General features: G+C 42.6%; 1 protein-coding gene across 4 annotated transcripts in view; it reads left to right on the forward strand.

Annotated features, from left to right (window-relative positions):
• PCLO (piccolo presynaptic cytomatrix protein) overlaps positions 1 to 27,341 on the forward strand; it is a 337,168-nt gene that overhangs the window by 282,553 nt on the left and 27,274 nt on the right. Inside the window, exons 19-23 of one of the 4 annotated variants that reach the window (XM_060778188.2) lie at positions 1,124 to 1,304; positions 6,348 to 6,542; positions 7,657 to 7,839; positions 15,364 to 15,511; positions 18,520 to 18,587. In XM_060778188.2, the coding sequence (XP_060634171.2) occupies positions 1,124 to 1,304; positions 6,348 to 6,542; positions 7,657 to 7,839; positions 15,364 to 15,511; positions 18,520 to 18,587 (775 nt within the window). The remainder of the gene's footprint in view (positions 1 to 1,123; positions 1,305 to 6,347; positions 6,543 to 7,656; positions 7,840 to 15,363; positions 15,512 to 18,519; positions 18,588 to 27,341) is intronic. The other 3 variants (XM_060778189.2, XM_060778190.2, XM_060778191.2) reach the window with 3 other exon arrangements.

A 27,341-nucleotide genomic window follows, 5' to 3' on the forward strand; every position in this document is an offset into this window, starting at 1 on the left:
TCTATCCACTTCATGCATCATGCCAAGCAATGGTTAAAGAGGACTAATTATAATTTTGCAAGATACTTACATTTACAAATTTCTGCTTTTGATTGACTAGCAAACGAACATGCTAAGATTATTTTAACTATCTATCCAATTGTAGTCCCAACTATAGTAATCCCATTGAATCAATAAACTCACGCAGGCATTGGGAGTATTGGGAGCCCCCGTGGTGCAGTGGGTTAAACCCCTGTGCCAGCAGGACTGAAGATCGACAGGTTGCAGGTTCGAATCTGGGGAGAGTGTGGATGAGCTCCCTCTATCAGCTCCAGCTCCTCATGTGGGGGCATGAGAGAAGCCTCCCACAAAGATGGTAAAACAGCATCCCCTGGGCAGTGTCCTTGCAGACAGCCAATTCTCTCACACCAGAAGCAACTTGCAGTTTCTCAAGTCACTCCTGACACAACCAAAAAAAATTGGGAATATATTTTTATCAGTTGAGACTAAGAATTGAATTTGGCTCTTCATGACCCACCCCCACTTCACCTTTTTGTCAAGTAGAACACATAATAGACAGGGCCGTAGCCAGAAAAATTTTTTGAGGAGGGTTGAAAATTTCAGGGAGGGGGTGTTTGAAGATTTCGGGGTGGGTTGAAACCTACCTCCTAGCTCACACTGAAGCAAAGAGCACAGCAGGAAGCAGAGCAGCCTTCAATAGCCTACAGCTCCGCCTCTGTCAACCACCTCCACCAAGTCTGGCCTCCATAATGAGAGCATTCAACACCCCCCCCCCCCAACTTGGTTGCTTCGCTACATCGGCTATTGCCGCAAGTAATGACAGGTTGAATAAATTGTCAATATTTGCTTGAGATAGTGCTTGCATCTCATAGACTTAGCATGGGGATTTGGTTAACCAGTTAAAATTCATGAGTAAACCAGGTTTGTTTTTTTTAACCTGAAAAATTTCGGGGGGGGGGGGTTGAACCCCTAACCTCCCCCCCCTCGCTACAGGCCTGATAATAGATCTCTCAGAGCCTGTTTGAAGACACTCTTGAGATAGTGCACATAATTTGGATCAACAACAGATTTGTTGTGCCATGTGACATGTATTAAATTATTTTCTCTCTGTGTCATCATATAGATTTTAATTGAGCTGTCTAGCACTTCCCAGCTAGACAATACTCCTCGGTGGTATACTTTAAAGGAGCAGAGTGAAAGCATTGACCATGGGAAATCCCATTCTGGTCAGAGCAGCCAGCAGTCCCCAAAACCATCTGTCATCAAAAGCAGAAGTCATGGGATTTTCCCTGACCCATCAAAGGGTATGTGATTATTTACTCTATGAATTTGTCAATACATGTTATGCATGTGCCTCTTCATGAAGAGTACAAACAACCATCATGTCACCTTTTTTCTTCACTTTCTTGTCATTTTTCATATAACATCCCATAGAATGTGACATTATCTTGTGGTGCTTTACTATTCCTTTTTGCCTTTGATGGCCAATTGTGTCAGGTATGGCAGAACAATAACATAGTATGGCATATCTTTGCAATATATGAACACTGTAGCTAGACTGCATTTGCATTGAAGCAAAGCAGTATGAAAGGTTAGCATAAATTTTACTTAGTTTAGGAAGATTAGGAAGAAATTGATTGTACTTTGTTTTTTGGGGGGGGGGGTTTGTTTTTTTGTTTTGTTTTTTTTAAAGTGGGAAAATGCAGAAATTCCAATAGTAAAAGGCAGGGTGGTAAAGATTTTGCCCTAATAGAAATGGGCAAATTAATGACTTTATTAAAAGATAAGTCATTTGATAGCTTTTTGAAAGAATGGAAACCTTCTCAATAATTTTTACATAAGAAAGTTGAAAAGATACTGTTGGCCAATTTAGAGACATAATTGCTCCGGTATTTTTTTTTTCTTTTTGGAAGTGCAAGTAGAAGTACATAATTTGGTACATATTAAATGAAAAATAATATGTAAACCAAAGTGGGAAATTATTTTTAATTATCTGTGTATGTACTTATGTTCTGTTTTAGGTTTGTATTTAAATAGCAGAAATGTATACCTGTATGAAAGCTTGTTTAGCAACGTAGGGTCAGGAAATTTTGTTTAAGTGCCTATATGTTTATGAATGTTTGTTTTTTTTAAAAAAAAACACCTTAATAAAAGTATCAATGGGTGATGAGAGCAGAGGCGGCCCTAGGTAATTTTCAACGGTAAGCAAACAGTATTTTGGCGCGCCACCACCACCACCACCAATTATTGATATATATTTTCTGTTTGTCGTGGGAGTTCTGTGTGCCATATTTGGTTCAATTCCAACATTGGTGGAGTTCAGAATGCTCTTTGATTTTAGGTGAACTATACATCCCAGTAACTACAACTAGCATATGTCAAGGTCTATTTTCCCCCAAGAGCGCCTCAAGAGCGCCCCTGGGCAAAATCAACTATACTGCAAAGGCTTACTTTGCTTAATGGGTTGAGCTGCCCCTGGGTGAGAGAAATACAGGAAAAAATACTATCTTTGGCCTGGTATTCATAAATTGTGCATACACTGAGACTGAAAGCAGATTCAGACTTTGTATCATGGTCATATCATATCTCCTAAGCTTAGCATTACAGTCTACTTCTTTTCCTGGTACCCACTGTATAAGGCTTAAATACAAGAACATTTAGGACCATGGCATATCAAATAAGACTGGGTTAGCAACTCTGGAAACCTGGGAGCCATTTTTCAATTACCCATGAACACTTCTCAAAATGTGCCAGACCCTCTTGTGATAACTGAAATGATCCCAAATGTCACTATAGGGTTATAGTGGTCAGTTGAAACATTCACACCTAGCTCCAGCAGAGAAGAGCTCTTTGCCCCACCCCAGCCATTCCACAGATATATAAACCCATTGTCCTAATTTCAACAGACCTCACTACCTCTGAGGATGCTTGCCATAGATGCAGGCGAAACGCCTCTGGAACATGGCCCTATAGCCCGAAAAAACCCACAAGAGCCTAACATATTCCATTTATTTCATTTTCTATTTTTTGCTAAAACAAATGCACATTACACCTTGTGTTAGGGGGCAGTTCTGGTCCGTGAAGGCTGGGAGTAATGGTCACAACCAGGGTTCGAGAAATGTCTCTGTGTCTCATGACATCCATAGGCTGTGTGATATTCAATTCTAGGCTAAGGGAATGAATGAAGAGTTAGGGAGTTTCTGGGTCAAATGAAATTGAAACTGGGCTAGGAAATCATTCCTTAATTTTAAGAATTCTAGTCTATCTGAGACTGAGCATCCCAATCTCAAGTATGGGGCGGGGAGGGGGGGTATTAATATTCACATTCCTTTCGACAGTGGTTTCCAACTCTTTGCTTGTCTTTCAGATGTTTAAAACTTCATGTCCCAGGGCCCATCCAGACAGGCCGAAAATGTGGGACCTGTCTCGGTTTTACCGGAAGTGTACAAGTAATGCCTCAAGTAAAAGCAAATTAATGCAGAGTAAACCAAGGTTTCACTGGTTTATTCCACATTAATTAAACACTTAATTATATAATAATAATAATAATAATAATAATAATAATAATAATACTTTATTTGTATCCCGCTACCATCTCCCCAAGGGACTCGGTGCGGCTTACATGAGGCCAAGCCCAAATACAACACTACAAGCAATAAAACGACAACACAAGTAATTAAAATAAAAAACATAGACAATAAAATATACAACATTATTAATACACAATTAAAAACAGTGGGAAGGCCAAATGTAAAATTAAAATTGGAAGTGATGCTGGGACATGGACGAAAAGGTGATAGTGGTGTTTTGGAAGGGCATACGAACAGACCTAAAGAAATGTAAAGTGCTTTGGAGGACAAAGTGCTATGGGATCATTATTCCGGGAAGGCACACTGAAATAGCCACATCTTCAAGCTCCTCCTGAAGACTGCCAGAGTTGGGGCTTGTCTGATGTCTTTAGGGAGTGAGTTCCAGAGTCGAGGGACCACCACTGAAAAGGCCCTCTCTCTCGTCCCCACCAATCGCACCTGCAAGCTGGTGGGATCGAGAGCAGGGCCTCTCTGGATGATCGAAGGGATCATGTGGGTTCGTATATGGAGATGCGGTCACGTAGGTAGGCAGGTCCCAAACCGTTCAGGGCTTTGTAGGTAAGAACCTGCACCTTGAATTGGGTCCGGTAGATAAATGGCAGCCAGTGGAGCTCCTTGAACAGGAGGGTTGACCGCTCCCTGTAAGGAGCCCCAGTTAACAACTTGGCTGCTGCCCGTTGGATCATCTGGAATTTCCGGGCCGTTTTCAAGGGCAGCCCCACGTAGAGGGGCAGCCCCGGCCACCACTGACGCCTGAGCCTCAAACGTAAGTGAAGAATCCAGGAGGACCCCCAAACTGCAGACCTGTGACTTCAGAGGAGTGCAACCCCATCCAGCACAGGTTGCCACCCTATACCCCGGTCTGGTTTGCGATCGACCAGGAGGATCTCTGTCTTGTCGGGATTAATCTTCAGCTTTATGAAAGATCCAGGTCTAATGAGGTGCTTGGCTTGTGAGGACTGACTACCAGGACACGTCATGACTTACCCCCTAAAACTTACTGAAAAGGTCCCTGGCCTCCATGGAGCCTCACCTCGGGTTCTCGTGGCATGAGAAAATAAAGCATGAGAAGATGGGGAGACATGGAGGGATTTTCCTCCTCATTCCTCCCATCTCCTCAGGCATCATTTTATCATACCACAAGGACATGAGGAGAGGTTTCTTGGCAACCAGGGACCTTTTCAGTAAGCATTAGGGGGTAAATCAGAGGCTACAGGGTGGCTTCATGCTATCCTGATTTCAATCAAGATAACATGAATCCACTCTGAGAGGGAAATCCCAGGGTTGTGGGAGGAAAGTCAGGACAAAAACTCACTCCAAAGCAGGTTACTTTAACTATTTCAACATGGGTTTTAGTGATGTTTGGCAGTGCCCCCCAGAAATAGTAACAAGCTGATTGGGAACCAGTGCCTTATAAAATTATTATACAAATCACAACAGGTGCATGCAGAGTGATTTTGGCATTTGGAAGGGCTATCAAAGATACTAGCTATGGTCATTCTATGTCCATTGAGCAGATCATAAAATCATAATGTTGTTTAATATCTACATGAAGTCATCCGGAGTTTTGGGGTACGATGTCATCTGTACGCGGATGATGTCCAACTCTGTCACTCCTTTCCTCCTGCTACTAAGAAGGCTGTTCAGGTCCTGAACTGGTGCTTGGCCGCTGTAACAGACTGGATGAGGGCGAACAAATTGAAATTGAATCCAGGCAAGACAGAGGTACTCCTGGTCAGTCACAAGGCCGAACAGGGCATAGGGTTACAACCTGTGTTGAACGGGGATACACTCCCCCTGAAGACGCAGGTTCGCAGCTTGGATGTGATCTTGAATTAATCGCTGAGCCTGGAACCCCAGGTTTCAGAGGTGATCAGGGGAGCATTTGCACAGCTAAAACTTGTGTGCCAGCTGCGCCCATACCTTGGGAAATCTGACTTGGCCACGGTAGTCCACGCTCTAGTCACATCCCGTATAGACTACTGCAATGCTCTCTATGTGGGGTTGCCTCTGAAGACTGCTTGGAAGCTTCAAATGGTCCAACGATTGGCAGCCAGGTTGCTAACAGGAGCGGCACACAGGGAGCATACAACTCCTCTGTTGCGCCAGCTCCACTGGCTGCCAATTTGCTACCAGGCACAATTCAAAATGCTGGCTTTAGCCTTTAAAGCCCTAAATGGTTCTGGCCCGATCTACCTGTCCAAAAGCATCTCCTCCTATGAACCAGTTAAGACATTAAGATCATCTTGGGAGGCCCTGCTCTCAGTCCCGCCAGCTTCACAAGCACGCTTGGCGGGGAGAGACAGGGCCTTCTCGGTGGTGGCCCCTCACTTGTGGAACGCCCTTCCTGCAGATATCAAATCAGCCCCCTCCTTACTGGCATTCCGGAGAAAAGTGAAGACCTGGCTGTTTGAACAGGCATTTGAATTAGCAGTGTAATTGATTGATTAGCGGAACATGGAATAATGGATAACGAGACTGGATTCTGATTCTATTGATGAGACCTGACGGATTTGTTACATTGATGTATTGTTGTATTGATGTTTACTGTTTAATTAATTTGTTATGTTATTGCTTTTAAATGCCCAATGATTTTGTACTGTGTATACTAAACTGTTGCTGTTAACCGCTCTGAGTCACCCTAGGGCTGAGAACGGCGGTCAACAAATGCAGTAATGCAGTAATGCCAATAAAGAATGCCAATATTCCCATTTCCAGGTATAACTTTTGGACTTTATTTTTTCCTTGAATGGCCAGACATGCAGGTACCCACTATTGAGAAGTCCCATAGCAGTCCAGGAAGCTCCAAGTCTTCCTCTGAAGGACACCTGCGCTCTCATGGACCATCCCGCAGCCAAAGCAAAACTAGCGTCACTCAAACTCACCTTGAAGATGCTGGGGCAGCCATCGCTGCTGCTGAAGCAGCTGTCCAGCAGCTCCGCCTTCAACCAAGTAAAAGACACAAATAAAATTCCTCAGCATGGCAGCTTAATGTTCATCTGTTGCCTCCCTCCTTTTGACCCCACCCTCACTCTCCAGGCTCTTTGCTGTCCTTTCCCTGCTGATCTTTTCTTTCTGCTTTGAGCACATTGTGTGTTCCACCTGTTCAATGTTTTCTCCGTGTATCTGCGTGTGAATACATATAAATGCAGTATATTCTTCCTACTTAGATATCCCTTTTTATTTACATAGAATGAATGAAACTGGCTATTTCTCTATTATATGTTTCCATTTGTTCGATATTCCATGGCTTTGCATATCTTGTGGGAAAATGTTGCTGTGTTTTCTTACTTTAGTGCCACACTATATACCTCAACCATAATCTAAGCGTAATATACCTAACTTCCATCCTCCCAGTAAGGTTACATTTGCAAACTCTAGAAAGCAAATGAGAAAGATGTATTGTGTATCAAAGCCTGACGATCACAAGGTTGTATTGAAAACTGGTAAACGTTCTACTGGTAAACGTTGATGATTTTGCTTTTTCGTGGAGGATTTTTCACAGCAACAAGTTTAAGATGCTTTCTTAAGCCAATAACACTAGTGTAGAACAGACAAACAATAAAATACAGACTATTATTGAGGAAATTAAATATTACTAAAGTTAACAACCGTATTGGAGTCACCAATATGTCAAATTGGATTTGGTCGATTTTTTTTTAATTCGACTACTACCAAATTTAACAATTACAGTTATTTCACAAACCATGTGTAAACCTTTCCTGGAATTGCAGGTTGAGGTTTTAGTCCCTGGCCAATTGATATAATCCAACTGACTTCATTGTTTTTGTCTTCGTGATTATGTGGTGTACCATATAGTGTACCATATAGGAGGTAAAATCCCCTCTGTCTCCGTCATCCTTTTATTATTATTAAGAAAGAAAGAAACAGCCAGTTTAATTACCCCTTAATGCTGTGCATGTGATGTCTCTTTGGTGTTCAAAGACACGTACCTACTTAAATACAGAAAAGAAAATTCCCCACTTCTGTTTGCATGACTAACATTTAAGCTGGTTCCATCTGAGGATACATATTCTGGGTTTCCATTTCACCCACACTGCCACAGCAGCACATAAAAGCGGTCAGTCTAATCATGCAAGGAAGCAGCACAGACACAGCATAGCAGGAGTCCTCCCAATTCAAAGAACTCAGTCTGACAATCTGCCTCCACCAGCCAGTGACAACAAAGACCAAAGTCAACTAGCCCTCAGAAAAGTGATGTCTGATGGACCGGTCAAGCCTGAAGGAGGTGAGCAGAAAGACATGGCCAAGAAGTCAGCCACAATGAAATGCCTTCTTGTCGTGTCTGCTAACACATTCCATAGTGAAATGATTTCCTCAGTCTGCACTGCAATATTCAGTTGGGTTGAAAAAAAATCTTTTCCCAACCTCACAGCTGGTTTTCAGTCTTCCAATGAAAAGCTGTTTCATATGGGGCATTTTATACAAAGAACATCTATCATCACTCAAAAATTGGATTAACGGTACTTACATAATCTACTATATTTAAGCTGATCTGCTTAAGCACAACTGAGCCAGGTTTTTTGGTATAATTAAAGCCTATCATGGCACACTGGAGTTCCAATTTGGATGCAACATTATTATTGTTGTTTTCATTGTTATTTTCATTTCCATCTTCTGCTGTGCTTTCATGTGTCAGGGGTGGAGAAGAAAGTGTTCATATAATACAAAGGGTTAAAAGGCTATGTCATCATTCCAAATGATCTTTTGCTTTGCTTCAGAAATTGATTTTGTTTTTACCATAGGCTTTGTGGGATATGTTTTGAGAGGAGATTGTTCTTTGGAAACACAGGATATAGTTTGGTGATGGATAAATAAAGAGGAAGAGAAATATATCATATATACTCACACAGGGCCATAGCCAGAATTTTTTTTTAGGGAAGGTTGGAAATTTTGAAGGGGGGTTGAAAATTTCGAGGGGGGGTGTTAGGGTCACACTGAAGCAAAGAGCACAGCAGGGGGCAGAGCAGCCTTCAATAGCCTGCAGCTCCGCCCCTGTCAACCACCTCCACCAAGTCTGGCCTCCTTAATGAGAGCATTCAACACCACCACCCCAACTTGGTTGCTTCGCTACATTGGCTATTGCTGCAAGTAATGACAGTGTGAATAAATTGTCAATATTTGCTTGAGATAGTGCTTGCAGTTCTGGAGGGACTCTTAATTTTTTGGGTCTCATAGACTTTGCATGGGGATTTGGTTAACCAGTTAAAATTCATGAGTAAACCAGTTTTTTTTTTAACCTGAAAAATTTGGCTACAGGCCTGTACTCACACATATGTTAGCCTCAGGTGTAAGCTGAGGGCAGATTTTAGGGCCTAAATTGTGGATTTTGATATGACATGAGGGTAAATTGAGAGTCATTCTGTGGAGAGAGAAAATCGCCAGTACAGCCTCAGGGGATCAACTGCCTTTGGCCACTATCACCACCTTCCAGGCATTCAAAAGGATTTTGCCACCCTCCTCAGAGAAGACGATGGGTGTTTTGATAAAAGTTGAAATAAAGTATTAACTCAAAAAATGAGCAATCTCTTCCTCCGAGTCAAGTGGCAAAGGATGAGAGCTTAATCCATCCTAGGAGAACTTACAAGAAGAACCAACCCCTTCTATTGTCTTGGTGCTGGTTTGAAGGGAAGCATCAAACAGCTGCTGATGCTGCCACAGTATTTCCACTTGGGCTTTTAAAATGCCCAGAAGTGGTATCACAACAATTCTCTTTTATAACAACCTAATCAGACTTGCCACCAGAATTACCATGCATTTTGGCGAATCCGGCGGTGCTCATTGAGGGGGAGTGGGGAACCTGCATCATCTGTTGCCCCATCCCATGAGGGGAAGCATCGGCTGTCCAGCTTCACCCCATTGATCACGATTCAATACAAAAAGCCTGCCATGTTGCCACCATAGTGGCATGCACCGATTCATTTATATCTTTGTAACTGTGCCCCGCCAGAAGTTGCTCTACATTGTGGGATAGGAGCCGGCAGGCTCTGTTGCAATAATATTGACAAACCAGCTCATGCTGCCAAAGAGTACCTCATGTGATGAGGTCCTTAGGTTCTCACATAATGGACCATGGCTTTGGCTTTCACCTCTCAATTCAGAGAAGGGAATGGTTCCTTTTTATTAGAAGAGTGAAAGTACATAGAACTTTGTAAGTCAACCCAAGTTTTTTGGTGTCATTTTTTTACTAAAATTGTTGACTTTCATTATATGTGAGTGGGTACAGTAGTTATTTTTTATTTTATCTTTTTGGTGAGCAATTTCAGACCTATAGGCAGGTGCAGTGAAAAAGCATGAGCTTGATTTTCAGTCTTTTTTTCTTTTTTCATCTTTACTGTAATGTCTGAAGAGGAAGTTTACCATCTCACTGCTCAAAGACAGTGTCTTTGGGCAGTCTATCCATTGTCTTTGGGAGCTCCAGAATGTGAAAGGGAAGGGTGTCCCTTGGGACATGTCTAACAAACCTAAAGGACACAAAATACCAAGTGGCTGTGCCTCCTATTCCTCGTCTTACTTGTACTTACTATTCTAGGTAAAGGTAAAGTTTTTCCCCTGACATTAAGTCCAGTTGTGTCTGACTCTGGGGTGTGGTGCTCATCTCCATTTCTAAGCCGAAGAACCGGCGTTGTGCATAGACACCTCCAAGGTCATGTGGCTGGCATGACTGCATTACTATTCTAATGTAGCACAAATCCTATGTAAAATTATACTGCATATTTTGGACATTAATATTGAAATCTGGAAAATATACAGAAAGTTTTTATTTTGCAGTTGCATCAAAACAGCTCTAAAATATTATTGAAAGAGATAATGGCTGTGTGTCTCAGTAAAACATGACACCCAAAAGTAAGTTTTATATTAGACCAGATAACCATTTTATGGGAGCCCCCGGTGGCACAGTGGGTTAAAGCACTGAGCTGCTGAGCTTGTTGATCGAAAGGTCACAGGTTCGATTCCGGGGAGCGGCTGAGCTTCCGCTGTCAACCCTAGCTTCTGCCAACCTAGCAGTTTGAAAACATGCAAATGTGAGTAGATCAATAGGTACCGCTCCGGAGGGAAGGTAACGGTGCTCCATGCAGTCATGCCAGCCACATGGCCTTGGAGGTGTCTACGGACAACGCTGGCTCTTCGGCTTAGAAATGGAGATGAGCACCACACCCCAGAGTCAGACATGACTGGACTTAATGTCAGGGGACTACCTTTACCTAACCATTTGATAGGCCAGATTCATGTAAATTCTATTCTTCTGACACAATACTAAGAGATACCCGAGTAATGTTCAACATCTTGGATAGCTCCTTTAAAGTTTGGATAAAAACCTGGAGTAGATTCACTACTGGAAGCCAGCTGCCACTACTGAGTATTATAAACTGAAGGTGACCATTGAAAACCACTGCTCTTCACCAAGATTTATCAGTTGGTGGCACTATGAGTAAGGCCTCCTCCAGAGATCTGAGTAAATGAATTGGAATATATCAAGAGAAATATAACCCTAACCCTAACCCAGTGCCCTGAATTCTATAAGGTCTTTATAGAACAATACCCCAACTGTGAATTAATTTTAATAGTATACTTCAAAAAAAATGAGACTTCAGAATAATATATTATGTCCCTGTTGACCTAGACAATAATGTAGCTGCACTGATTGCAGCTTCCAGTGTTCAAAGAATGCCCTATATAGACTGCACTGCAAAAATCCAGTCAAGAGGCTATTGCTGAACTTGCCCTGTTTTGGTCTAAAAACAGGTGGAACTGACAAATATATCACAACGGGGCATATAGTAAGCATTCTCCACAACTGACACAGCAGTCGCCACCTGGATGTGAGGGATGTTCACAAGTTAAGCAGGCATTCCTTTAAAGGGGATGCTATCCCATCCAGAACTATTCCTAAATCCAAGACCACCTATCCACAATTATGGTAGAATAATCTCACCCTGGTCATTCCACAGATATATAAACCCTTTTGCCTAGTTTCAACAAACCTCACTACCTCTGAGGATGCTTGCCAAAGCGCAGCCGAAACGTCAGGAGAGAATGCCTCTAGACCATGGCCATACAGCCCGAAAAAAACCTACAACAACCCAGTGATTCCGGCCATGAAAGCCTTCAACAATACATTATGGTAGAATTCAGTCTCCATTTATTGGCTTTCAGCTAGTCCATCTATACATGACCTTCATTTCAAAAGTTCCACTTCTCAATCTAGTAGACATAACCCACATGCTCATGATACCATGTTCCACATTGCTAGGTGCCTCCTTTCAAGAGTTTCATATAGTGGGTTTCATATCAGTAATTTGAGACACAGCACACAATATATAGAGGATAAAGTAGGAAATTTGGTGTTCAAATTACAGTTCTTAGAATTATCAGCCAGGATGAAAACAGTCCAGCAATGGATAGGGACACTGCCCATCACACGAAGTTGCTGGACATCCTGTTAAAGCTCTGCCCCTAAACAGAATGGAAATGTTGTAGGAAGCTTACCTATTAACACAGGCAGGCTCCCATTTTTAGCACCGCTTCAACACCATTTCCCCCATGTGAGGGGGGAAGCATCACCTTTTAAGAGCAGTGCTGGCAAAATGTCATGTGGGGTTGTCTGTGCAATGAGGTCCTTGGTCACCATTGAAGGATCACCACATTTTGCACAAAAAAACAGTGAAAAGTACTTTGGAATGACTGATAGTACCTGTCAAAGGTTCAAGGGTGAGGACACATTAGACCACAGGTCTTCTTTACACACTGTATCATCTTAAAGTCCTCCTCACTTGCTGTTAGTTAAATGGACAAAATTGCTTGATTTTGTATTTCTGCACAATTTTACTGTTTCAAAGTTTTCTATGCTTTTCTAGAGGTTTTCTGTTTTGTTTTATTTTTTGTTTCTTCTTTGTTTCCCCCTACAGTGCAAACTAGGATAATAATGCAGAAAAATCTAACACATTACTTTCCTGTACTCGAGTTTTCTAACACTAGAATCTGCCTTTAATAGTCTGCCATTAGGTTGTTGTAGGTTTTTTCAGACTATATGGCCATGTTCTAGAGGCATTCTCTCCTGATGTTTCTCCTGTGTCTATGGCAAGCATCCTCACCTCACTACCTCTGAGGATGCTTGCCATAGATGCAGGTGAAACGTCAGGAGAGAATGCCTCTAGAACATGGCCATATAGCCTGAAAAAACCTAGAACAACCCAGTGATTCCAGCCATGAAAGCCTTCGACAATACAGCCTGCCATTACTTTGTAAAATGGCCATACAGCTCAGAAAACTCACAGCAATCCAGTGGTTCCAGCCATGATAACAATACATTTTATTAATGAATTCACATTAAAGAATCTTTTTAACAAGCTTTTCAATATCTAGTTCCCCAAAAAGGGAAAATAGATATTGTAGCTGCCAAGATAATTGAAAACAATGTACAAGTCTATGGCACTCTTCTTTCCAGTTTATGAGCCTCGGTAATATCTAGCTGTTTCCAGAATATTGTTTACCAGAATATTGAGACATTCCAGTGGTCTTGCTTTCAATATTTACTTTCCCACCTTTCTAAGCTGACATGCAGTTTCATAAAATGGCTCAGGATGTCTTACCCAATGGCTTCCATTTGGCAAATGCATTGAACTGTGGCCTGAAAATTGATAATATCACAAATATAAAAGCCAATTCATTAAAAATATAGTTTAATTCTTTGCAGATCATAGTAAAGCACACTATGGTTAAATGTCTTTTCAAAATAATGCCAGATACATCCAGTGGTGTATTATCTTAGAACATTGTGTTATTCAAATGTGTTAAAATGTGACAAGCAAGTGCATCATTGACATGATCTATTTTATTTTATATGACATTGCAATGTTGCATTTCAACACATTTCACAATTTGCCTCAAATAGATGCAAAGAATGAAAAGGTTTACATTCCTTTTGTACATGAAAATGGCAGAGGAAGGCTTCCAATATTTTCCTTGAAGATCACAAAATGACATTATCACATGAACTGAGAATGTGGGTTGGGATTGTTTCCTTAGAGAGGTCTGTAGAATAAAACAGCAACCAATTTTACACTAGGAGTTGAGGAATATAATTAGAAACACAAATGACAAAATATCTGGAGAAGCTGTTATTTTCATGGCTGTACTCATTACTGACTGATACTTATATCTGATCAGATACAGCAGTTTGATACTGCATTAATTGTCATGGCCCCATAATCAGAGGCGGCCCTAGGTAATTTTCAATGGTAAGCAAACAGTATTTTGGCGGTGCCCCCCCAACCAATCATTGATATATATTTTCTGTTCGTCGTGGGAGTTCTGTGTGCCATATTTGGTTCAATTCCATCATTGGTGGAGTTCAGAATGCTCTTTGATTGTAGGTGAACTATACATCCCAGTAACTACAACTCGCATATGTCAAGGTCTATTTTCCCCCAAGAGCACCTCAAGAGCTCCCCTGGACAAAATCAACTGTACTGCAAATGCTTACTTTGCGTAATGGGTTGAGCCGCCCCTGCCCATAATATGGAATCCTTGGATTTGTGCTTTGATGTGACACTGAGAATTCTCAGAGGGTGCTTCCACACAGGACAAAAATGTGTACCAAAGCAGGTTTGGCATGCATTTCTCACTTTGGCACTTTGGCATGCATTTCTGTCTGCACAACCTACCAAAACCTTGGGCATGCAGCCACCTCGAAGCCTCCCAAAATAAGCCCCTAAAAGGGAAAAAAACTTACCAGGCCACCATTATCTTCCTCCTCACACCCTCCTCGCATGAGGGAATGATGTGCCAGGAGACGGGGGTGAAGAGGAAAATCCCTTTCCCCCCAGGTTTCTCCACCTCCCCATCTCCTGGCAAATAGTTTCCTTGCACCAGAAGGGTGCAAAGAGGAAGATAATGGTGTCTGGGTATTTTGGACACCTCCAGTAAAACCAAGACAGATCTCGGTTTTAAGGTCTGTCTGGATGGGCCCTGAGAGGAAGCTCTGGTGATGTCGTTCAAGGGAGAGGAATGGCATTCTCTATCAAGGAATTCCTAGTACCTCAAACTGAAAATCCCAGGATTCTGCATTATAGAGCCATCACAGTTAACGTGAGGAGCCCCCAGTTGTGCAGTGGGTTAAACCCCTGTGCCGGCAGGACTGAAGACCAACAGGTCGCAGGTTCGAATCCGGGGAGAAGTGGATGAGCTCTCTCTATCAGCTCCAGCTTCTCATGCGGGGACATGAGAGAAGCCTCCCACAAGGATGATAAAAGCATCAAATCATCCGGGCGTCCCCTGGGCAACGTCCTTGCAGACAGCCAATTCTCTCACACCAGAAGCGGCTTGCAATTTCTCAGGTCGCTCCTGACACGACAAAAAAAAACGAAAGAAAGAAAGAAAGAAAGAAAGAAAGAAAGACAGTTAACGTAGTACAAAACTTCTGTAACTGTCTTATGTAAACACTATTACATGGTGTGTTTCACTGTGTTTATAATTTGTTTGTCACTGTTCTTAGCAGATAAATATTGCCTGCATTTTAGCAATTCAGATAACATTACAATGGTAAAAAGGACCACCTGGAATAAAGCTTAGGCAGATGATCCATAATGTAACAAAATAGAAAAAAATAATGAGAACAAGCAATAGGCAGAAACTTTTGTGGGGATATTTTTTGACTGCTATCTCATGATTAATTGGTTGTTCTTTAAAAATAGTTTACATAGGTGCTATTGTAGTTTACTTGCTAACCAATTATTCCTACCCTCTACAGCGAGACCTACCAACCACCGACCTGGAGACAGTTCCGTTTCCTCTACTGGTTCATCCGCCAGTACCTTTGGCAGCGGATACAGCATGGATAGTGAAGGAAGCAGCAGTAGCACCACAGGGGACAACAATATGTTTCCTATTCCAAGAATGTAAGGCTCGTGACTTTATCCTCTTCTTAACCACAAAAAGACAATTAAGACACAAGTACTCTAAATATTATGTTCCCCATTCACCAATAAAGTATTATCCCCTTGTCCATAAATTCGATATCCCTAGTTCCACTTACCCACACTAAAAAGGAAATATTTCTGAACCTCTCTAGATCTTCTAGTGTGTTTCTATGGTGTTCTTCCAACCCAAATTAAAAAAAACAGTTTTTGCCATTATCCATGGTTTCAGACATCCACAGGAGGTGGGGAAAGGAGGAATTAGAATATATCCCCCATAGATGCAGTGGTTGTGCTCTATTGTAAACTACCTGGGCCCCATGCAAGAAGAAAGGATGGTTATAAATTAAATTTAAATTAATTGACATAGATGGTGGGAAAAGAATAGGTAAACCACTGGTCTATTAAGGGGCTGACTGGGTGCAGAAATTGGAGAAAAAATTAAACTGTATGAAATCCAGACACATAATAGCTTGACACATACTGGAAGTATTGGCCCATCTAGAGACACCCATCTGGAGAAGTCCTCTGACTCTTAGCTTCAGGCTCAAACTATTCAGAAACATAAAAAATGGAAATGCTGTAACTGCAAGTCTATCCTAGACCTGGTGTCCTGCATGCTGGTGTTGAAGCTGTTCAGAGGTTTAAAGTATACTGTTCTGGTACGGCTGTACCAGGAGTTCCAAACTTATTTACTTTGTATTAAAAGTTTGCTTGTAGCCCTGGGTTTCAGGGACTCTGCAGATAGGTGGCTTCCTTCGGTTGCATTCAAAGGGCAAGTCACCTGTCCATCATCGTTAAGTTTTGGTTCCGCCCCTTGCTCAGGGCAATTGGGAAGGGAAGGGAGCCATTTTTAGTTAGTCTCAGCAAGGAAAGCTAATGTACAGGACGTGTGCAAGCTTCCCCTGTACAAAAACTTCAATTCTTAAGACTTTCCGGGAGGAAACAGTCTTAAGAGCATCCAAAGATTCCCAAAGATTCCCAGGGAAACAGCCCTAAAGCTCTGAGGAATTTCGGAGGGAAAAACAGCTTTGAATATCAAAGAACTCCAGCTGAAGAGACTACAGGCCTTGCTGGTAGGTCCACTCGGTGCTTTGAGACGCAGTTCAACCCGGTAGTGGAGCCCACATCAGTTAGGTTTAGGTTCACAGTCAGCCTGGGAGAAGTTAGAAAGGGATTTTCCTTTAAAGTAAAGTAACTGTTAGTAGCCACCAGTTGCACAAAAGCCTGGAAGCATTTGTTTAACCTTTTGAAGACAAGAGAAGTTTTTGTTTAGTGTTCCTCAATAAAAGACTTTGTTATATTTCACAAACCCTCTAAAGATTGTTTGTGGTGGAAAATTCCTGAGAGCTTCTCTTTGGGCCCCCTGGCTTCCCACTGGGCAAAGGTTGAACGTCCTGTTCTAAAGGAAATTCTTTACAGGCCCAGCACGCAACAGAACATATACAAATGCATTTGTAAAGAAAAACACAGGCGATATTCATTGGAAACTCAGTTTCAGTTTTCTAAAGGCTGGGGTCTTGGCAGAGTATAAGATCATATTTGGCAATTGGGCATAATGGTCTTCCCGGCTCCTATGACTGTGCCCAACTCTGCAATTTCTTTGCAGGTTTGATATCTATCCAATATATATGAGCAAAGCCAACAACACCCAGTTTATAACAATACTAAGTAACAATGAAAATCACAGTGTGTGGTTGTATGACATGCAGATGAAACTATGTGATTCAAAGCCTTATAATTGGGTAATAATGACAGTTGACTGGAGTACATGCATATTAGTAGAAGATTTAAAAAGTAAATTAGTATAGAGTTTTAGCCTTATAGATATATGGATGCAGTACATTTAAGCGGAAGTGGCAACATGTTTTTATAATTATGTCTACATGAATAATTTTTTATACAAAACATATGCTCTGCAGAATCACTACACAAAAAATTAATTAATACTTTGGTGGCACCACCTCTGGGGCTGTTGCTCAGTGTAGTTTGCACCACCTATACCTAATGACCTCATTGGTGCACCATTGGCAACAAACACATAGATGGTATTGAGTTATGATGCAAATGGGGCAGCTAGGGTGAGCAAATGGCACTCTGCAGGCATGTAGCCGGGGGCGGGGGGGGGGGCAGTCATTCCTTTAAAAGGTATGCTATCCCATCCAGAACTATTCCTAAATCCAAGACTACCTATCCACAATTATAGTAGAATTCAGTCTCCATTTATTTATTATTTAAACTGTTATGTTTATTCATATCATGATCTAATCACCATGCTCAATATATCCCATATGCATGGGGGTATTGGGGTAATGATACAAAAGGTTTGCTAGGGTAGACTCTCTTTCACTCAGACTCAGCCCCCCCCCCCCCCCCCGAATCAAACCCAGCCCCCTCCCCCCGAATCAAAATCCTGGCTACAGGCCTGGCACTCTGCCTTCCCTTTCCAAAGTAATGGCCTGCCTCGGCTGATGAATTTTCAATATATGTGTTATTTATATATTTATATATATTCCAACAAACTGCTGGAATTGTGAAGTGATGTTAAGTGCATATTTGCAATACCCACTCCCTTACAGCATTAACAGCATTTCTGCCAGGCTGAATGCTAAGCAAACAAAAATTCATAACAGCAGCCAGATACCAGGAAAGCAAAAAATCTTCAACAGTGCAGTATGTGAGACTTCTCTGTCTCTTCCACCTGTATCAATTTTCCTTGCATGAAAGGAATCAAGTTACAGTTAATGAATCTCTTCTGAAAGTCTATCACATGTGGCAGGTTAAAATTAAACCTTGTGTAAAGCTTATGCAGCTGCATAAAGAAATGCACATGTTTTCCTTCTGCTGGAGACCACTATCTGTTTCAAATAGTCGAAAATGGGTTGTGGGTGCTAGGATGTGAATATTTGTTGTTTTTTGTTGTATTTGTATATTGCAGAATTAACAGTGGAAAGTTTTGTAAACAGTCACTCAATTGTATTGTCCCACAGAGGAAAGATGAATCAGAATGGACAAGATGCAATGAAGCAATCAGGAGTCGGATTAACAGAGGGTGAAGGTAAAGTGAATATCTTGCTGTTGGAACGATGTGTCTTAGAACAGTGCATTTTGAGTTTTCTTATTTGGAAATTGTCATTTTTTCCCCAAAATGTGTCAGGGACCAGTATTATAACCTCCTATATATAGAGAGAGAGATTTCTTTTTTCCCTATTGATCCATGAACCAGGAGGCAATGGATCATGGACTGGCATTAGTCCATGAATCACCAATTTGAGTGTGAGGAGTTGACACTCATGTCAACATATTCATAGGCAATGTAAGTATTCTAATGTAACTCTGATTAAAAAAGGAACTATATCCTTTTCTGATTAGAGTGGTGAAACACAAGAGTGTAGTCCATCCTAGGAGAACAAAAAGAAGAACCAAACCCCTGTACTCTCAATAATAATAATAATAATAATAATAATCCTTTAGTTATACTCCACTAACATCTCCCGAAGGACTCAGTGCGGCTTACAAGACACCGAGGCCCAACACATCAATAAAACAACAGCATAACAAATACAACAATAAATAAAACTCATAAAACAAGCAATAAACATTAAAACAATAGCAATAAACATTAGACAATAACACCACGGCGCATTTAAAACTAAGGCCGGGCCAAATGTAATGATTAAAAAATTTTAAAATGCTGGACATGACAGGTGAAATAGATAGGTTTTTGGAGATAGGTGTGGTGTGCAGACAATCTTAAATCTCTAGTAAAGTGCATTTGGGACATGATGCATGGAGTTTCCTATTTTAGGAAGGCACACTGGAACAACCATGTCTTCAAGCTCTTCCTAAAGACTGCCAATGTTGGGGCTTGTCTGATGTCCTTGGGGAGGTAGTTCCAGAGTCGGGGGGCCACCACGGAGAAGGCCCTGCCCCTCGTCCCAACCAATCACGCTTGCGACGCAGGTGGGATCGTGAGCAGGGCCTCTCCAGATGATCGGAAAGATCGTGTGGGTTCATATACGGAGATGCGGTCACGCAGGTAGGCGGGTCCCAAACCGTTTAGGGCTTTGTAGGTAAGCACCTGCACCTTGAATTGGGACCAGAACATGAACGGCAGCCAATGGAGCTCCTTAAACAGGAGGGTTGACCTCTCCCTGTAAGGAGCACCAGTTAACAACCTGGCCGCCACCCGTTGGACCAGTTGGAATTTCTGGGCCGTTTTCAAGGGCAGGCCCATGTAGAGCGCATTACAGTAGTCCAATCTGGATGTGACTAAGGCATGGACTACCCTGGCTAGATCCACCTTCACGAGGTACAGTCGCAGTTGGCGCACGAGTCTCAATTGTGCAAAAGCCCTCCCGGCCACCGCCGATGCCTGAGCTTCAAGCGTAAGTGATGAGTCCAAGAGGACACCCAAACTGCGGACCTCTCGTTTGCTGTATTTCTACTTCTGGTCTTTTTGAATCCCTGGGTAGGAAAATAATGGTGGCCAAGGACAACTGACCCCTCCTCTTTCTGCAAAATGCCCCTTGATGGATCATATCAAAATCTATAAGTTAGCCACAAAACCTGCCCTCAACACACGCATGAGGTCAAATTATACAGGAGTATTTTCAAAACTAAGCGCTTCATGTTTATTCCAAGTCAGTTTTTTGGTGGACTAAAAGTAACGAAATAACAGTAGTGCGTGAATTATGATCATGGAAGTAGAAGACTGCTCATTAAGACAATGCTCTATCCCTGCATTTACACTTGTTTTGAAGACTCTTCTCATTAAAGGAGGACTACACAGGGTGAAGAGACCTGGAGAGCTTCTGTCCTGACAACAAGATGATTCTAAATATAACATTTCCCTTTCTCCATGGGAATAAATGACAGCCAACTACCCATATAACAATCTCATCAGATGGGGTGAAATCAGCATCTATGATGCTTTCACCCATCTGGAGGATGGAGGCCCACATAATGTTGTGTGACATCCAGCGTAGGCCCCACCTACAACTGGGGTGAAAGCGTTGTTGGATGCTTTTACCCAACATGGGAGGTTTCCCATGTTGTGCTGGCTCCTATGGAGCAACCACAGGGCCTCCCTGTGAGAGTGATGCTTTTCCCACGTGCTGGCGAAAGTGTAGCCAAGAAGTAGCCAAGACAACTGTGTGAGGTATGACAGATTCACCCTGCTGCTCCCTCTTCTCTCATGGAAGCCAGACAAAATGAGATGTTTCCTCTGGGTTTTCTGATAAGGTAGAAAGAGCACACATTGATTTGATCAGTTAGAAGTGACTATGTGCTAGGAGGGAATAAATCAATTTCCTCCCCCAGGTGATCCAAAAATGTGAAATGATAAGGAAATGACAGATCATGGGAGTTACATGCAGTGGGTTCAAACCATAATATATTCAGTACAAAAATCTAAAGTGACATGGCTAGAAAGAAATATTTGTCTGCAATTTTGGAGAGCCATTGATGTAGGCTGAGTGTATAATGTACATTTGTATTCTCATATATTTTTTATTTGTCAGCTGTATCCCTAAATGGTCCTAAGAAACACCAAAAACTGAACTTGTTCTTGTTTATATGAAATAGGCCCAGTACTCCCCAAACTGTTTCTCAGTTATGTTTGAATGTGATACTAGTGTGCAATAGTGACAACTGATTTGTATATAATACAAGTAGTGGCAAAATAAAGATATTCCAATAATAATAATAATAATAATAATAATAATAATCCAGTACAGGTGGTCCCAGCGGTCACTGGACCACTGGGTGCTGTGCCAAAAGATCTCAGTCGGCATTTGGAAACAATAAACATTGACAAAATCACAATCTGTCAACTGCAAAGGGCCACCTTACTTGTATCTGCACGCATCTTTCGAAAATACATCACACAGCCCTAGACACTTGGGAAGTGTTCGACTTATGATCTTGTGATATGAAATCCAGCATAAAGATCTCTTTTGCTGTGACATACTGTGGTGTCAGTAAAATAATAATAATAATAATAATAATAATAATAATAATAATAATGATGATGATAATTCTGTGACTTCCTGTGTGTCACTGCCGCCACCCTTCCTGGCTGACCATGGAACTCTGTCCAAGTACCTGTCATGGGCTTACTTGGGCGATCCCTCGTTTTCCGAGGATGATTATCTTCCAATATTCTTGTGGGTCCGTATGTGGCTGTGGAGCCCTATTCTTGCTCTGCATCTTCTTCCGCAGTGAGGGCATTGGTTTCCAGGTGGAAGGCGGTCTCAGTCGGGGTTGGCTTGGCTCGCCTTCCTCTTGGCATGCTTCTCCCTTTTGTCCTCCATTCGTGCCTCCTCAAATTCTGCAGCACTGCTGGTCACAGCTGACCTCCAGCTGGAGCAGTCAAGGGCCAGGGCTTCCCAGTTGTCAGTGTCTATGCCAGAGTTTTTAAGGTTGGCTTTGAGCCCATCTTTAAATCTCTTTTCCTGTCCTCCAACATTCCGTTTTCCGTTCTTGAGTTCGGAGTAGAGCAACTGCTTTGGGAGTCGGTGGTCGGGCATCCGGACAACGTGGCCGGTCCAGCGGAGTTGGTGGCAGAGGAGGTGTCATGGGCACTTCTACTGATAACAGAATGGTGTACCCTTGTGACCAGCAAGAAAGAAGGGATTGATCTCCCCTACTCCTTGTTGGTCAGATAGGGGACCACATTCTCACATCACAGAGGCACCCACAATGGCAAGGAGCTTGGATGGAGTTCTTTGATTGGCTAGGAGCAATGACAAGGGTATTATCCATCTGCTTTTCCGGTGCTATTTCAGGGAAAGAACAATTGTGGCAGTGTCCATCTGCACAGCAGGTGAGGCCGAATCATACCTAATCCAACTTTCCACACTGCCCTGAAGCCTTGGGATATTCAAGCAAACTGCAGAGTATCTACTGACTTTGTTTAAAGTTAGGCAAATTTAGGACATAGCTACCCCACCTGGGATACTCATCATAAGCTCTTGTGCCTTGTGGAGACTGCCAACCATCCATTCATAGTGAGTCTGGGGAACTTTCAACATAGCCATATAACCCAGAATATCAAGGCAGAAAACCCCACAATATCTGTTTTGAACTGGGTTATCTGAGTTCACACTGCCATATATTCCAGTTCAAAGCAGAAAATATGGGATTTTATTCAGCTGTGTGGAAGGGGCCTAGGTGTTTTGGTTAGTGTAAAGAAGCGCTCAATTATCACTAAATGTTTTGTATCCCATTTCTCTAAGGAGGTGTGAAAGAATAATCCCCTCCTTTTAGCTTGATCTAGGAACAGCACCTTTAAATATGATTTCTTTCTTAATTTCCAGACAGAAAAATATATCATATCATCATATCATATTTAATTACTTATTAATCGCCCTCCATCCGGGAATGCTCTAGGCGATTTACAGCTAAATTGTAAAAGATAAAATACATACATATAGAAATTAAAAATTAACAGAGATCGAATGCTCTAGTAAAAAGCCAGGACTTAAGTGCTAGAGTAAAAGGTCCTAAGTCACGCATGGCTCTCATATAGGGTGGCAAGGTATTCCATAAGGCAGGGGCAGAAATAGAAAAAGCCCTGCGTCTGGTACTTTCCAAGTGCACTTCTCTAGGACCCAGTATATAGAGTAAGTCACGTTGGGCTGGTCGTTGCGACCTCCGATGATGGAAGAAGGAGAGGCGGTCCCTAAGGTACAATGGACCCTGGCCATAAAGAATTTTAAAGATCAGAACTAACATCTTATACAGGCCACAGTACTCAATTGGAAGCCAATGTAAATGTTGCAGCACTGGTGTTATATGGCATTTCATGGGCGTTCTTGTGAGTAACCTGGCTGCCGTATTCTGAACAATACGGAGCTTTTGGGTCATAGACATCGGAAGGCCAACATATAAGGCATTGCAATAGTCTAGCCTAGATGTGACCGTGGCATGGATGACAGTTGCCAGAGCCTCATCAGATAGATAGGGTGCCAGTTGCCTCGCTTGTCGTAGATGGAAAAGAGCCTGTTTGCTGGCAGTAGCAACCTGAGCTTCCATTGTCAGCTGCGAATCCAGGACGACACCTAAGCTCTTAACAGTGGTCGATGGAGATAGGGCGGCACCATCGAAGGTGGGTAACGGATGAGTCAGACCTGCCGGGCAGCCATGCCAGAGCATCTCAGTCTTTGCCAGGTTTACCTTCAGTCTGCTAGCACTTAGCCAGTTCGACAGAGCCTCCAGACATCGGGTGAAATTGTCTGTAATTGACGTTGCTCCAGGCTCCAGGCGTAGAAGGAGTTGGGTATCGTCCGCATATTGGTAGCAGTCCAGGCCAAAACTCCGAGCCAAACTAGCAAGGGTTCTAACGTAGATGTTGAAGAGAAGTGGAGAGAGAATTGTGTGTGTTTAGTGTGAATTACAACCTGTGAGGAACTGTGACTGAGACTTCATAATACTTAATGGTGTAACCAGGGCTCATCCCTAGGTCTCAGGTTTTGGCCCAAAAACCTTAGGGCCTGGGACAATCCTGAATTTGCAACTATAAAAATACAAAACATTGTATGAATTTTTATTCCCAGAAGTTGCTGAATTATGATTCCCAGAAGTTTGCTTGATTTACTTTAACTTTGCAGAATAAATTATTCTTATTTATTTATTTATTTATTTATTTGATGCACTTATTAACCGCCATTCTCAGCCCATAAGGGCGACTCATGGCGGTGTACAGTACACATAAAAGACAATTACAAAAAAGCCAGTTTCAACAACATATAAACTATACAACAATTACAGACTACACTAAAAATCCGCTTCGTCTCTTAGTGGAATCATAGCCAGTCTCATATTCCTTGTTCCATTCCAGTTCTCATTACCGTATTGTTTAGCACTTAATTAAATGCCCTCTCGAACAGCCATGTCTTAAGGCTTTTTCGAAAGGACATGAGGGAAGGCGCCTGTCTGATGTGTGCAGGGAGAGTGTTCCACAGCCGGGGGGCCACCACCGAGAAGGCCCTCTCCCTCGTCCCCGCCAAACGTGCCTGTGAGGCAGGCGGGATCGAGAGAAGGGCCTCCCCAGACGATCTCAAGGTCCTCGTGGGCTCGTAGGCCAAGATGCGGTCGGAAAGGTATTTTGGGCCGGAACCGTTTAGGGCTTTGTAGGCCAAAACCAGCACCTTGAATTGGGTCCGGTAGCAAATCAGCAGCCAGTGGAGCTGGGACAACAAGGGCGTTGTGTGCTCCCTGCCACCCGCTCCAGTTAGTAACATGGCTGCCGCGCGCTGAACCAGCTGAAGCTTCCGGGTCGTCTTCAAGGGCAGCCCCACATAGAGAGCATTGCAGTAGTCCAGGCGGGATGTGACAAGAGCGTGTACCACCGTGGCCAAGTCAGACTTCCCGAGATACGGGCGCAGCTGGCGCACGAGCCTGAGCTGTGCAAATGCTCCCCTGGTCACCGCTGAAACCTGGGGGTCCAGACTCAACGATGAGTCCAGAGTCACACCCAAGCTGCGAACCTGCGAACCTTCTTAACCCAATTGGTTTGCTCAAAGAGAAAGAAAGAGAGAAAGAGAGAAAGTTACTGTTGTATAAGGGGTGACAATGAGCATCAAACTTGTGTATAAGGGAAGTAATGTTACCCCTCTATTCTGCTTTGGTTAGACCACACCTGGAATATTGTGACCAATTCTGGGCACCACAATTCAAGAGAGATATTGACAAGCTGGATTGTGTGCAGAGGAGGGCGACTAAAATGATCAAGGGTCTGGAGAACAAGCCCTATGAGGGGCGGCTTAAGGAGCTGGGCATGTTTAGCCTGAAGAAGAGAAGGCTGAGAGGAGACATGATAGCCATGTATAAATATGTGAGAGGAAGCCACAGGGAGGAGGGAGCAAGCTTGTTCTCTGCTTCCCTGGAGACTAGGACGCGAAACAATGGCTTCAAACTACAAGAAAGGAGATTCCATCTGAACATGAGGAGGAACTTCCTGACTGTGAGAGCCATTCAGCAGTGGAACTCTCTGCCCCGGAGTGTGGTGGAGGCTCCTTCTTTGGAAGCTTTTAAACAGAGGCTGGATGGCCATCTGTCAGGGGTGATTTGAATGCAATATTCCTGCTTCTTGGCAGGGGGTTAGACTGGATGGCCCATGAGGTCTCTTCCAGCTCTTTGATTCTATGATTCTATAATTCTATGATAAAATCAGGGGCATTTTCAAGTTTAAATCCAAGACAGATCAATAAATCCTGGATATCATTCCAGATTCTTGTCTGCCATTCTTAGGCAACTGGCTGGTGAGCTACATGGTCACCTATACAAATTCATTAATCTTATATATAACAAAAGATCCAATTTCTTTTTCAATCATGGCCTATCCTATAAGTGTCATTTTAATCAATACATCATTAGAGTTACTAACCATATGTGCATTGATTTGAGGGAAATGGATATTGATCCAAGACTCTGCAGAGCAACTGGTCATCTTCAAGTCTTGCAACAGCATAAACGAATAATGGAGATTGAGTTTCTGTTTTTAGCTTTCAAAGTCATGCCGAAAAGTGTAGGAAGCCGGAGATTGCAAAAACTCTTGAAGGTCCTTTAGGTGCTTTATCAATCAATACATCATGTCCTTTGGAACAGCAGGAGATGACACCTGTATAGCCTCATTGCCTCAACCTCAGATGACTTGAGTCAAAGTAAATTAATATCGTCTTCAGTGTCTGAAGTGGCCTGCTTCTGAGTAAATACAGATAAAATCAGGCTGCATGCCAAAGATTACCTTCTACCAAGAGTGAAATGACTACACCTTCATGTTCAAGTAAATCTATATTAGAGACAAGAATCCATCCTCTGCACTTTTATTTGTGCACTTGTCATATAGTACAACATTCTCTATCTGTTTTAGACCTGCACATAACTGAAAGCATAGTGATTGCAGGGCTTGTATTACCAGATCGGAATCAGCTATATAATTGGTAAATGTAGACATATTTCATATACTAACCACAAATATGCCCTTTCACATAATTGTACTTTGCCACTGTGCAGGTACAGCTGTACCAGGAGCTCCAATTTTGTTTGCTTTGCATTTAATGTTTGTTATAGTCCTAAGTTTCAGGGACTCTGCGGATAGGTGGCTTCTTTTGGCTGCAATCATAGGGCAAGCCACCTGTCAATTATAGTTAGGTTCCCTGGTCCCACCCCTTTTTGAGTTGTAGAGGGAATAGGAGCCATTTTGGGTCAGTCTACACACAGAAGCCTTTCATGCAGGACATAATACCAAGAGCTCCTGTAGAAAGCTTCGTCTTCTATGGCTTGACCAGGGAGATATACAGCCTACAGCTTGACCGGGGTTATACAGCCCTACAGCTTCTTTGCTGAAGGACTTCAGTCAGCCATCACGGAAACCTGAACTCCTTTTCCCCCTGGAAGTCTACAAAGCTCTGCTTGGTAAGGGTCACTCGCGGAAGCCAGAAGCAGTTGGTACCGGGTGTAGGGGCTCCATGCCATCAGAGGCAAAGACAGACTGCCCAGATTAGAAGTTAAGTATTTCCCCATTAGTTACAGTTATGAAGATTGTGCCTGTCCCTGTGGACAAGCTTGAGAGAGAGCCAATAGACTGTTAAGAAAGCCTTAAAGTAGCTGTTTGTTTTCATTAATAAAGAACTTTGTTGAACCTTTAAGCAATCTAGAGACTCTGTTTTAAGGAAATCCAAGGGCCTTTAATCTGAGGCAGCCCCAGCGTCCCGTTGGGCACACTGAATTTATGTCCTGTCTACAGTCTTATGCACAGGCCCAGCGTGCGACAGCACAGCCACTCTATTTGGGACATAACTCTTAA

Source organism: Anolis sagrei, chromosome 5 (genome assembly GCF_037176765.1).
Source record: "Anolis sagrei isolate rAnoSag1 chromosome 5, rAnoSag1.mat, whole genome shotgun sequence".
Lineage (NCBI taxonomy): Eukaryota > Metazoa > Chordata > Lepidosauria > Squamata > Dactyloidae > Anolis > Anolis sagrei.